A 14,406-nucleotide genomic window follows, 5' to 3' on the forward strand; every position below is an offset into this window, starting at 1 on the left:
CTGTCAGCTCTGTTTAACCTAGAGTCCAGACTTTGGCAGGGACCAACAGGCGCCTAGAAGAGGATACCAGAACAGGGCAAAACTGCAGTGATTCCTCCTGCAAGATATACCTCCTCCCTTCCAGATAACTATCTAGGGAGTTTTGTTTGCTGGGGCAGTGAGGAGTGTGCTTGCCTGGTTGGTTTCGAGAGACAGGGGAGATACTGCATGCAGCTGTGGTTTCTCTATTCGAAAAGAGAGGTTCACTTATTTATAAAGCAAAATAATAGAGAACAAAATATAAAATGCTGCTCTACTCCTGATGTTTCACTTAACTCTCCCTGCTGCTGACAACTGAGCTGACATTTTCAGAGAACCACTCACACCATCTCTCTCAGAACTACCTTTCTGAACAGCTATAGCTAATTTAGACATCACTATGTACACATAGTTAAAGCACTTCTCGTCTTCCTTGCATTTTCCAACATTTACTTCATCTATAGTTTAGTTATTAGCACATTTAAGAATCACTTTAAGATTTTAAATCAACCACCAAACTCTATTTCCTCATTTTCCAGTATCTTCTCAAGCCACTTATGATCGCATTAATTCATCAGAACATTATAAAGGACTCCGCTGATAACTCTGCTGTAAGAACTGGGCCTCCAATCTTTTTAACACAAGGATCTTCCCCCTTATTCTACTACTCCTTTTGACCAGGGTCTCATAAGGAAGATCACAGTACATCCTGTTAACCAAATTGCTCTTATTCACATAATCACCGAATACGTAGGGAGCCTACTACACGCAGTCACAGAATATTCTTAGGCCCAGAACCATTGCTTCACTTTGGAAAATCCATAATGGTTCTTATCTGTTACAGCATATTTATACAACTTTCTCTCAGTTCTCATCCATTTGTTTCCTTCCAGACGTGCAAATATGAAAATCAAATTTAGTGATGGTACTTTTCTTGTCCCATCATGTCCTTTTTTTTGTTTGTTTTCCCCCTATACCTGCTATCACATTTACCACACTGCGGCTGATTTAAACAAGACTGTGCATACCAAAAACAACGATGCAGCTGATTCTTATCTGAGAACCTTGTGAAGTCATGGGGAGCTACCATCTTGTCCAATCAATTAATTTTACAGACTGGATCTAAAACCTCTTTGTGGGAAAGCCACAAATATTGACAAGCACAACGTATCTTCAATCTTGCTAGCCTAGCTAACAATGCAGTAAGGATACTATTCCATGCATCATGACACAGTCTGCCCTAAATACCACCCCAAATGCCCTGAAGCTTGCACATCTGAGCTGAAGTAACCATATCTACACTGCCTAGCAACACCTAAATAACCTAAAGGCAGCTCATCCATTTCAATGCACAATGTTTTATTCGTCTTCCTGATTACATAGAATACTCACAGACAACACCGTCCAACCTTCTCCAGAAGATAAACAAAACAGAGTAATCTCAAAACCCAATTTTGTTATTATGCACACACACTTTGTCACAGATCTTTTAACCTTCCAGCTGACTGACCCAACCAGTCTGTGTTTCCATTGCATTTACTGGATACCAGCAGTGCTAGAAAGTTACCAGTAAGTATCCAAAAGATGTTGTCCTAATACTGTGGAGATTGAGAAAGGTTTAGTATCTTTAATAGCTTTACATCAGAGATGATTATAAGAAGCAATGTAACAAATGCCCAAACTGGACCGGTTTGTACACAAACTGGGTCTTCAGAGAATTCTTCAAAGACACCTAGAAACACCATGATGTTAGAGCTATCCATCGATAATTATCTATTCCTGTTTGACAGGGTAAGCCCTTAATTGCAGGCCGATAACAGCCAGCTTTATGCAAACCTCTACCATAAGTGCCTTAAGTTCACCACAATGAGAAAGTCAGAACTAAAATGGCCTGGTAACATTAGAAGTCCAGCAGCAATGAACCAATGAGGAAGATGCTGGATTAAGAGATAAAATGCCAAATTTGGCTAACCATCTCTACTGCTGTCACATGCAATCAGCTGGCCTCTCTGTGCTTTGATTTCCTCAGCTATGAACAAGGACAGGAATAATTATTTGTTGTTTTCTTTAAGTATGACCAAAAAATAATAAAATCTGCTGAGCCAAAGAAGTGAATATAATGCATTTGGATGCACAGGAAAGATCAGAATTGATACCATTTTACTCCCAGCCAGCAGGGGCTGCAAAGAAGACTGCAGAAGAGACCAGATGAGGTACATTTTCAAAAGTACATTAGATGCCAGAATGTTGGATTAAATGGTGATAGTTCATGTGTTAAATCCACCCCAGTGGAACTACACCACCTTCATAAGTCTCCTGGGACACTTGGAACTGCTGCACCAGATTTATTCAGTGGGAACAAAATGCTCATGTGCAAGGATGGAATTTGAAGACTCCAACATGGCACAGCAGAGGAAATATGCTACATATGCTGTGTGCCAGAATACCATAATGACAGGAGCCTCAAAATGCAGGCAGTAGATCAGCAAGAATAAAATTAGACCATGCTTTTGTACTTATTTACACTCACATTGCTAACACTGTACAACCTTTGCTGCACCACAACCAGCTTTGTTGCTGAACCTATTATTTTACAAGCATCCAGTAAATGGCATTTAGAACAGCATCTGCAAATTAACTCCTTAACTGACTTAACTCCTACAAAAGAATTTTCATTTCTTTATGACTCATCTTTAGATTTTATTTTTCATTTCTCTAAGCCCTCCTTTGAAATCTTACTCCAAACATTAACAGCAACAATTTAATGGAACACAATCTGCAAAGTCCTCTTAAAGACACATTCCACAGATCAAAGTAATTCCAAAGGGAGGTCATGCTATTGTTTCGCTTTAGCCATAAGAGCCGCTAACTGTAAAAAAAAAAAAAAAAAGCTGTTGTGAGAATAATTGAGGGCCTACTTTTTCAAACGAAAAACCACAACAACCCAATACAATCAAAACCAAACAAAAATCATCCAAACAATCAACCCAATCCTCTTCCCCAACCCCCCTTCCCCCCCCCCCCAAAATAACAACCAACCAAAAAGAAAAGCCACAAAGAGCTCCAAAGCCAGACAATATGGTGGACAAAACACAAGTTTACATGCAGACAGGGTCAGAAAAGGACTGTGTGAAAACAGCTGTTAACAATACCTAAAAATAGCTTAGCATTCCTCCTCTTTGGTAAAGCTCCACCAGATGCCCCTGGTACCTTCTGGAAAGAGAGAAAGAAACAGTTTGAAAAAAAAAAAAAAATCTATCAATTGAGACAAGAGTAAACCAGCAATAATCCCATACCATCACCACTTCCAACACACCTCTATCTGTTCATCGTCCTACTATTAAATCGCAGTCCTTGCTGAGCAAGCATGTAAATCCTCTTCATTCACCTCTGACAAGAAGACTCAACTCATCATTGCTTACTACCCTCACGGAGTGAGAAAGCCACCATCTGAATCTTTCATACTTCACTCTGTTCATAATTAAACAGAGCATGACTCATGGTCATCATGGGTGACTGCTGTTCTGTCCACAAACAGAAGCACCTACCATCACTCAGACCTATCACCACTTGATCCCTTATAGTATTTCTTAATACTAAAGCTGAATTAGAGAGGGGAAGAAAAGGCTATTATGCACATAAAAGATTCAATCCTTCATAACCAATTCCAGTATGAACACTTTACTGTGATCTATTAGTTCAGCTAATTTTCTTCTATCCAGAAAAAATGCCCTTTCCAATAGGATCCATGCCTGCTTCCATTAAGATCAAAGTTACCACCATGCTTTCTTAATATTAGAAAGTATGGAGGAAAACCTGACCACACCCAAGCAATTGTTTTAGAAGGATTTTTATTTATTTTTATTTTATAATTTAAGTAAGTTCCACAGCTGAGAATAGTAAACTTCCAAGTGACATTCCATTTCAAAAACTATTTCCCCAGTTCAAAACACCTCATAATAGGGAAAACACTAGAAGCCAAGGAAATGTGAAAGTCAATGCACTTGCTTCTTAAGCTGTTTATGAACAGCCATCATTAAATCAAATCAAGATAAATAAGCCTCTGTGGCTATAATGCTAACATGATGTATTACGTAGTATATAATGTTAGTGTAAATGGTGAGGTTGCTGAGTAACTTTTTTCCTTTTTTAATAGTAATATTGGGATACAACAGGTGGAGAGAAACTAGCCAAGAACCTGTCAGCCTAGGGAAAGTTCATGTGTACCTCTGCTCCTTCATAAGTGAAAGGGTCACATATTTTGGGTGGTTCCCTTCACCATGTAAATAAAGCTTTGACCAAAGCTACTGCTGAAATCATCAGTGAAGTCTTATACATCATAGGAAAGTTTTCCATTCTTAGAAAGAGCAGATGTCAACTAACACTCATTGGCTGCACTTAGGAATGGAACCTATTATGCATATATACAACTCCTAGCACAGTGGAGTTAGAGTCACAACTCCACCATTTAGGAAAAAAAAAAAGTCCTCAATGAAGTGAAAATAATGAACAGAACTTTTTTCTTTTTCCCCTTAATACTACTGGAATTTAAGCAGTGGAAAGGAAGTTGCCAATAATCCAAATCTATTTTTAGAAAGCAGCAGCAAGATACGACATGTTAAACTTCAATAAGAGAAGTTCAGGTTAGATATAAGGAAAAAGTTCTTTACTGTGAAGGTGGTGAGGCACTGGAACAGGCTGCCCAAAGAAGTGGTCAATGCTCCATCCCTGGCAGCGTTCCAGGCCAGGCTGGACAGAGCCTTGGGCAATGTGATCTAATGTGATGCGTCCCTGTCACTTGGAACTAGATGATCTTAAAGTCCTTTCCAACCCAAACCATTCTAAGATTCCATAATAATCCAATTACAAATATACTATGAATGCATATTTGAGTATGAATAAATTACTTATAAAAAATATAAATAAATAATGAATAAATAAATACCATACTCCAAAGATTATAGCTTCAGAACTAAAAAAAAAAAAAAAAGTTACCAATACTAGGAAGCTCCAATTGAATTCTTATGCCACCAAGTGGGATATTGTGAAAGTCATTAAGACTAGAGATTTCAAAGAGGAATAATTTGCATGGAGTGTTTATCTGCCAGCCTGACATTAAATATGTCAGCCCGATTTTCCAAACTGCTGAATACATTTGAACTGGAATTGCGGATGCTCAGCAGTCCTGAAAAAAACAGAAACTGACAGGGGTTTTTACCTTGTTTCTCCACCTGTCAGGAATCACTGAAAACATTCCCCATTTACAAAACTATTTTGGCTTCTAACAGAAGTGACATACACAGCAAATGGGAGTCCACACAATCCATCAGCAGTGGGATTAAATTCCATTAGTGATGTTTCTCATACAAGATGAGAGTGTAGCCTATTCTCTTTAACTGCACCATTGCCACATTTTTTAACAGCACAATCACTGAATAATATAATAATCCATTACTGCAGGAAATTTCATGCTTCTCTACTCGGTGTTTTCAATAGGGCTGAGGTATTACTATATCATCAAGCTAAAGGTCCTCCTGGGGCTGAATACTACCCAGGCAGTTGTATACACATCATATACTACAGCAAAGTGGCTGATTTAAAAATTCTGAAGAGTGAACCTCTGTGAAAAGAAAAAAAAATATATATAAAAACTTATCTAAGAATTTTACCAGAGGGTGCTTTGTAACTTGCACTTGTGCACATTTCTGATGATTCAGCAGATGCGGCTGGTGCTGATCTGCTACTGGCAGATATTGCAGATCCACTTAAGCCAATAGGCTGAAGATCTGACCATTATTTTCTAACTGATTTGTGACAAGATACACAACTCATACTTATTCCAAACACCTCTGGAAGCAAACAGGAATTTCTGCAGCAACGCAGTGCATTCTGCAAGCAGGATGCCAAGGAAAGCACAGGCAAGAATAGCAGCCTCACTAAGAGTCCTAAGATAGCATATTCAATGTTTTGGCTTTACTGTATCCCACATCATCAAAAGATTGGCTTAAAAAAACCACACCCAAGAAAACCAAAACCCACAATGTAGCATGTGCCAGACGCTTCATAGAATTGTACCAGTGAAGGCCTGATGTTTCATATTGCCTAAAGGAAAACATGGATGGCACATAAGAAGCAAACACTCATTGTAAACAAAATCCACAGCTAATCTATGAGGAATCTTATCTATGAGCTATGTCAGATGACACAATCTTCACCTGTACTGTAGAGTCAAACACTCTTTCCTACCACAGGCTCCAGTGCACCAGTGTGTCACCACCTTCAAACACAGATACCAGGCCCCTCTGCTACATTATGATTCACAGGGGAAAAAAACAGGAACCACCAAACTAGATCAGCTGAAGAGCATCAAGCAGCAGTTGATATATTGGTTCCCTTTTGGAGTTCTGCAGCCTAATCTTTACCCAGGAAAGGAATTTCTGAGGCCTTATTTTAATCCCAGTTTAGCTTAATATTGAAAAATCCCTGGTCATATGCTGGGAAAAAAGTTACATACAAGGAAAGGTGACAGGATTTCTGCCCACCTGTCTCTAGTCCTAGATATCATCTTTCAGGAGTGTTAAATTCACTTGTAAGAACTGTTGCTAGAACTAGATGAGGCCCTCCAAAAACTCAGTTAAGAGTGTGAAGGAAAATATTGATATCACTCTTGCAAGGAAAAACAATTCTGAAGTCTAACAAACATCATTGAGAACCTCAAACTGGAGACATGCAATCCACCTCACTGTAATTCAGATAAAATATGAATAGCCATCTACTGGAAATAAAATAAGTGGTAAGGGCACTCTACATATCTCAGGGCCTTCATCACCCATGGGAAACAAAGTATTCTATCCCATTCCAAGCAGCTATTTTAGGCCCTCTATCTTGCTGAAGGGGACAGAGCTTATGGGAGAGTGAGCTGTAAGCACACCCAGTGCCTTCCATACAGCTCCAACCAGAAGTCATTAACAGCCCTTTAGAGATACCAGACCAACCACACACAAACAGATGTCATAAAGAAAATGTTACAAGTTACTGTAGATAGGCAGTGATATTATGGAAGAACAGTGAACATGAAGTTTGTATGTATACATCCGTATATGTGTGGGTGTTAAGACTCAATGAGGGCAGCGTATGGCTCTAGAATCTATCATTAATTTAAGCTAAGCTTTAGATCCCAGGTCAGGATTAAGGCTTGTGGTTTAATTATACAGAAATCTTAGGATGAAAAGTCCCACTACCCTGAGATAATACCTCATATTAAAACAAAAACAAAACCAACAAGTATTCTACCAAAGCTTCAGAAAAGTATTTGGTTAACTACAGTATGCACATAATATGCAGAAAATATGCATGGGATAGGCAGAAGCATGTAGTGAAAAAGATCAGCGGAAGCCAGGCAACTGGCTGCCTTGAAGTTCTGATTCTTTAGGGTCTTTGATTCACTGCAGAACTGAAGTTATGGGATTGGCTGGGATCTAAGCACCTGAATTTGACATCCAAGCCTCAAATCTGAACATGCTCATCTCTGTCATTCAAGATTTGGTCTATGTCCCCAATGCATTATTTAAATGAGACCCAAGAAATACTGGGGTAGTTAGTTGGGAAGCCACAGGTCTCACCTCTATCACACGTCGCTTCAGATGCAAATATACACACTGTCCTGTTTTCCGGTAATGCCTCTCAATGTGTTCCCTTCCAAATCCCAGAAATGTGTTCATGCACACATAGAGACCTCCTTCTGAATCCTAAAACAAATAACAAAAATAGTTATAGCACAGAAGGAACAGAGCAGGACAGAAAGCACCTAGCAAGCAGGAATAAATAAATTAATTAATTTTAAAAAATGGCAGACTCTGTTATTGGGCAAGCACTTAAAATACACCTTTCATAGCTCATTATGGTGTTTACATCAGTCATCCTCTAAAAATTCCACACCCTATCATAGCCTTTAGAAAGTCACTGGAATGGATCACTTTAAAACTACAGATTAGCAACTGTCCAAATTGGAGGTCTACAAGTTAGTCTTGAAAAATTCCATTTAAGTGCCTGATCCCCAGAGATTTATAGGTGCAGAAATTTGTAAAGCCCAGAAATAATCAAGCACAGTCGTTTAAAATGGAACTCTTTTGGATGTTTGATTGCAAGAACAACATTCCAAATCAGAAGCGTGGCAGAGCTCATAGTCCAGGGATTCAGCCACAACTTCTACTGTTGATCAGAATCTTGTCTGAGAAAAACAGATCTCAAGTGATCTTACAGCTCAAAACTGGCTAACAAGAAAATCCTCAAGTGTTTTGTGAAAATTCTTCAGTGCCTATCAGGGATTCTCTCTATTCATACAATTAGAGTGCTTGGAGACAAGGGTACTGAAAGGAAATACAAAGATATATATTCCTGGTACTGATCACAAATGCTGACATAACCTGGCAGGAGTCTTGTCACTTTCTGCTCTCCCAAAAGCTGGGTGTTGATGCTGACTGTTACTGGGGTCTTGGTCCATTTTAACACTACTCCTAGATCTCTCTTATATATTCAGACTCCCAGAAGGACTTTCAGTCATCTGGTTCCTTGGTGTTGGATCAATTTTTTAAGCCCTCTCCAACATGTATTGTTTTGAGTAGATGGTGCATAACAAAGATTGAGCCTTTCAGAAGCACTGTGACCTTCCTTCTATTGTGAAGGTGTTTGTGCTATTGGAGCACAAACACAGGCACAGAAAAGCTCACACTATATTCCTCAAAGAACATGAGCCAAACCATAGGCAACTTGAAAAGAAATTAAGTAAATAAATAAATAAAAATCCTTACATCCAGAAAATTAAAAAAAAAAGTCACCTTAGGCACATACATGCACATAATCATGTATTGAGAATTGTTACATCAACAATTGCTTTGACAGGATACCACCTGATAGTGCCACACCTGAAATATATTCAGTGCAATAAAATGAAACTCTCTCCTGCCCAGCTTGCCTCTCTTCAGTGCTCTGCCAGGCAAGAACCTGTACTCCACCTCCAAGCCCTAGCAGGCCCCTCTCTCAGAGCGAACACAAAGTTGTCCATCATGCTGCACCAGACAGCCACTGTACCAGTTAGGCTCTTTCCAGTTCAGTGCACTCAAACAAGCAGCAGAGCACAAGTCTGACAGAAATCGTAGCTGATCTCCAGTATTCACCTATTTGCACTAGATTAATATACCTTATTCTCTTCCAGAAAAAAGAAGCTGAAGGGCTAATAGTGTTGAACAGTTGTTGCTCATTTGATACCTGGCACAGACCAGATAAGACCCTTGTAAGTCTCTCTCCTCTCACTATGAAAGAAAACCAGGCTTGAATGTTCCACTCTAAACACAGTTATTTCTTCCCAGTCTCTTTCAAAGACTGGCACTGAGTATTTCTAAGGTCTTGAAGGAACGAAAAGTTCCAGTTAACCTACAACTGTCATGCATACCTCTATGCTACACCTTCAAGCATGTTTGTTTGAATCAATACAACGCAAGAATTGAAGAACTGCCTCAGACACCAACTCATATCGGTACTTCCGCAGTGCGCAACACAACCATGGAGCTGAGAAACACACCATAAAGAGAGACCAGAGAAGGATGATTTACCCCAAGACTTTAGAAAAAGTCTCTTCCGCTTTTCTTCATGTGGAGCAACACTTACAAGCTTCAGCAACTCAGGTTTAGCAAAAGATAAACATGTAATGATGTATACAGCTGTTGCTTTAACTAAAGGACAAAAAATTGCTCTGAGCATTCCAATCAATCTGAAGCATAAGGATTTAAACTATCTGCCATTCACACTTAATATATACCAGGAAGTCATTTTTTCAGCATCTAGATACCACAATGATTATCTCTGCAGAGTAAACAGTAAACTATTTAGTCATCTAATTTCTAATCCACATAACACCTACCTGAGATTGTATTAAAAATAAAATAAAATAACCATACAGCTCCTTAAATCTGACATGTTCACAGCTTTGAGAACACGGCGGACAGTTAAGATTGTGCTCAAAAGTAATAAAGTAGTTAAAACTCAAAATAGTATTAAAATACAGTTGCATTTAAAACTGTAATTATATTAATTTAATTAATTTTAATTTACACTACTCTTTCACAGATTTATCTATTTAAGGCCCATTTTATACCTATGCTGTCTACTCTTTCATCCTGTATTATCTTCCGTGAGAAAGTCATGCATGTGTCCTCTACAAGAGAGGACTATAGGCACCCAGCCTAAATAAAAATATATAGTGTTGTTACTCTAGGGTCTCAGGAACTTTGTTTACAAATTTGTTTTCTTGGAGACCATTTTCTCTTTTTCTGGAGGGAATCCAAGAGACCACTGAACCGCTCTGATAAGCTGCCTATGACAACAATCTGACACTTCCAGTCTATGAGCTAAATGTAGAATCTGAGTAAGTTGGTTGTGGTTACTAACAAAACAGTAATTTCTCCTGGAGAACACAGGCATGCTATTCTCTCACAATTTGGAAAGAATTGGACAGACTGTTCAAAAGCCTAAAAGGTCACAGCAAAACAGGGATGTGTGAAAAAGCCACCTTTGCAGAAGGCTGTATAAAGGATTAGGCCCCTACTTGGTGCTTAAAGAACACCTGACTGTGATCTAAGACAAGCTTTATGCTGGAGAACCCTACTGAGCACACAACCAGTTCTGGAAGGAATAGTATTTTACATACCCTGTGGCATACAAATCTTTGCAACCAACAGTCATTTTACATATGTGTGAAAGTTTACACTGGAGAAAGGAAACATATCTAAAGTACTGAAGACAATTATCTTACACCAGAAGAATATAGCTTGTCTCAAGAATCAAAGCTAAGATGGTCATAGCAGAATCACAGAATGGTTTGGGTTGGAAGGGACCTTAAGGATCATGTAGTTTCAACACCCCTGCCATGGGCAAAGACACCTTCCACTAGATCAGGTTGCTCAAAGGCCCCACTGAACACTGCCATGGATGGGGCAGCCACAGCTTCTATGGGCAACCTGTGTCAGGGCCTCACCTCCCTCATAGTGAAGAATTTTTCCCTAATACCTAACGTAGATCTTCCCTCTTCTTGAAGAGCCCCTTTAGGTACCAGAAGGCTGCTCTAAGGTCTCCCAAGAGCCTTCTCTTCCCCAGGCTGAACAACCCTAGGTCTCTGAGCCTCTTCACAGGAGATGTGCTCCAGCCCTCTGATCATCTTCGTGACCTCCTCTGGCCTCTCTCCAACGGGTCCATGTCCTTCTTGTACAGGGGCTCCAGACCTGAATGCTGTACTCCGGGTGGGGGCGTCACCAGAGCAGAGAGGGATAATCACCTCCCTTCACCTGCTGATCATGCTTCTTTGTGAAGCAGCCCAGCAAATATTTGGCTACAAGCTCACAGTGCCAGGTCATGTGGAGCTTCTCATCAACGAACACCCCAAAATCCTGCTGCTCAGGGCTGTTCTCAAGCCATTCTCCACTCAGCCTGTACCTGTGCCTAGGACAGCCCTGACCCACATGCAGGAACTTGCATTTGTTGACCTTCACAAGTTTTGCACAGGCCTCCAGTTCTTCAACTTGTCAAGGTCCCTCTGGATGGCATCCCTTCTCTCCAGCATGTTGACCACATCACACAGCTTGGTGTCGTCAGCAAGCTTTCTGAGGGTACACTTAATCCTGTTGTCCATGTCACCAACAAAGATGTTGAACAGCGCCTGTCCCAGTGCTGACCCCCAAGGGATAACACTCATCATTGGTCTGCACCCAGACATCAAGACAGACTGCAGCTCTTCAAGTGTGAGACCATTAAGCAAGTTCTTTATTCACTAAGTGGGCCATTCATCAAATCCACAACTCTCCAGCTTAGAGAATGTCATGCAAGGATAGTATCAAATGCCTTGTACAAGTCCAGGCAGATGATGTCAGTTGCTCACCCCTTATCCACAAACACTGTAACCCTGTCATAGCAGGTGATCAAATTTGTCAGGCACAATTTGCCCCTAGTTAAGCCACAATATACCAGGTGCTTTACAGATACAAAGGGAGGCACAGTCCACACCAAGGAGATAAGTTATGCTTTGTTTTTTAAAAAAGGTCTTCTTACTTATTTAGATATTCATGTTTCGCAGAGGAGGAAGGAAAAAGAGCTAAACTGCAACAGACTTACCCCCTCTCAGGCCTGAAAAACAGAGCAAGAAAGCTGGTGGACAAGAGGTCTGGCCAACACAAACTCCAGTCCACGAGGAAACAGAGAGAATACCACCTCACTTCACATATGCTTATGACACCACAGACTAACAGCTTTCCAACACTACTAACCTGATCAGGATTTGAACTAATGGCCCGTATCTCATTACCAAACCCCAAACCATTTAAACCCCTCAGGGAAATCTAGGGTTTAGCAATTTTAGACAATAATGAATTTATAAAGCCACAGCTGCTGTGGTGATCTACTAACGCAGCAAAGAGTTACATACTCAGGCAAATCTACTACACAGCTATTTTCTTTAGGTCCACTAGAACATGATGAATATTGCTAATACAGGTATGAGAAAAGAGGGCAAAATGGCACCTCAAGTCTTTACAAGTCTTCATACCTAAATATAAAGAGAAGTTTGCTTATGTTATCACATATAAAGTAAAAAGTGCCAGTTATGACAAAGGGTCACTGGCTCCTCTGTGCATTTGGTCATGGTTTCCATGAGAGCATTTCACTACAAAACCCACGACCATACAGAACTGTTACAGGCTCTATTCAGACTGTTTATTCATCAGCAATCACCAAAATTAATTTGGCTGTGGTCACAAGACCTTTGCTGCATAACTGCAATCCAATCCTGAATATATTTAGAAAACGTACAGGACCGTCATACACATCACATTGAATCTCACAATAGTGTAACTAAATTACAGCAGAAAAGGAATAATAAGAGGGTAAAATTTGACATCTGGTAAAGAGGAGGAGAGGGAAAAGCAACAGAAAAGGAATGGAATGACACAGACATACATAAGCATTAATGTGAAAACATACACAAGCAGTGAAGAGAAGGCATGTACTACTGGAACTGGTAAAAGGCAAAAGAGATGGGAGGAAAAAGAAGAGCTGGATTGGGCAGAGAAAGAAAGGACAAATGATCTGAAATAAAGTACAGGATTTCTAGTAACTGGACTGGTAGCTCCAAGTGCTAAAGAAATCCTTCCCACACCTTCCCATCAAAACAAACAAACACCAAACAAAAACCAAACAAACAAAAAAAAACCAAATATGTAAGTTACTATTTACTGTTTTGTCACACTTTGCAATAACAACATGCAAAATACTGAACAAATGATGCATAACCAAAATAAAAAACATATCCAGTCTCTGGGGTCCTGATATCATGTGGACAGCCAGATGAACTTGTAACAGCAAATATATTACCATTCTGAAAAGTTTACAATTCATCATGTTCTGGGCTAAATGCCAAGTAGTAAGGATGGCACTGGGTATTTCCCTACTAACAGATTATTCTGCAATTGCTTGACAAAGATGTCTTGTCTTCATTGGAGCTTCTAGATGGGCACACGGACAAGGCCAATCAAGTGCAGCACTTGTATGCCCTGGCAAGAAAAAAAAAAAGCTGTTCAGGCAGCCAGTCACTAAAATGAAACCAAACCACCATTCCAAAAGGTGGATTGACTGCTCACTCACATGCATAAATCACAGGCAGACTCCAGAACAGGGCACACATAATTCCAAAGCAGTATTCACAAGTCACATTCACAGGCAGGATCAAGGCTTCGTGGTAGGTGAGCAGATAATAATGGTAAAACTATCATTAGGTACTTCTAATCTGCAACAAGGAACACAGAACTTCCACCCATCAATCAAGACTGTTTGAGGTCATATTACCCAGGTGCAGATTGCATGAGCCACTGACAGAGATCCCATGAAGGTTTACTTCCCAGCTCTAGCAGTGCCACTCATACTGCTTCCATGGCAGCTTAGAGAAAGCCTGATGATTTTTGGTTTGTGCAGAGCTCTAGCCATACAATTCTGTTGGTCACAAAGACAGTGCTTCCAGAACAGAAAACATGGGGAAGAGCTGAGCGGAAACCTAATGGCTCCACAGTGATTCAGCAGAGGTGCAGGGTTGTCCATTCATCTGCATTTCTGTGTTTATCCTCTATCACTCCAGGTAACTTCCAATCAAAGTCTCTCTGCTACCCATAATATTCCAGCCCATCATTGCTCTGGATAACAGGATAACTAATGTTTGGTCAGTCATGGCTATAGAGGGGAAGGCTAGTAAGACCCAAATTTAGATCAAACACACAGAAATGTACAATGCACACACACACAATGTTTTTTCTCCAAATCCACAGTTACTTCTCACATTTGTGAGACACTGCA

At 40.0% G+C, this 14,406-nt stretch overlaps 1 protein-coding gene across 2 annotated transcripts in view; it reads right to left on the reverse strand.

Annotated features, from left to right (window-relative positions):
• The window catches only part of USP13 (ubiquitin specific peptidase 13), a 55,119-nt gene that overhangs the window by 35,369 nt on the left and 5,344 nt on the right, over positions 1 to 14,406 (reverse strand). For both annotated transcript variants that reach the window (XM_057400457.1, XM_057400458.1), the window contains exons 2-3: positions 7,641 to 7,766; positions 3,171 to 3,231 (exon numbers count right to left, since the gene is read on the reverse strand). In XM_057400457.1, the coding sequence (XP_057256440.1) occupies positions 3,171 to 3,231; positions 7,641 to 7,766 (187 nt within the window). The remainder of the gene's footprint in view (positions 1 to 3,170; positions 3,232 to 7,640; positions 7,767 to 14,406) is intronic.

Source organism: Pezoporus wallicus, unplaced genomic scaffold (assembly GCF_028554395.1).
Source record: "Pezoporus wallicus isolate ANWC-B61680 ecotype Strahan unplaced genomic scaffold, APGP_CSIRO_Pwel_v1 contig_6897, whole genome shotgun sequence".
NCBI lineage: Eukaryota > Metazoa > Chordata > Aves > Psittaciformes > Psittacidae > Pezoporus > Pezoporus wallicus.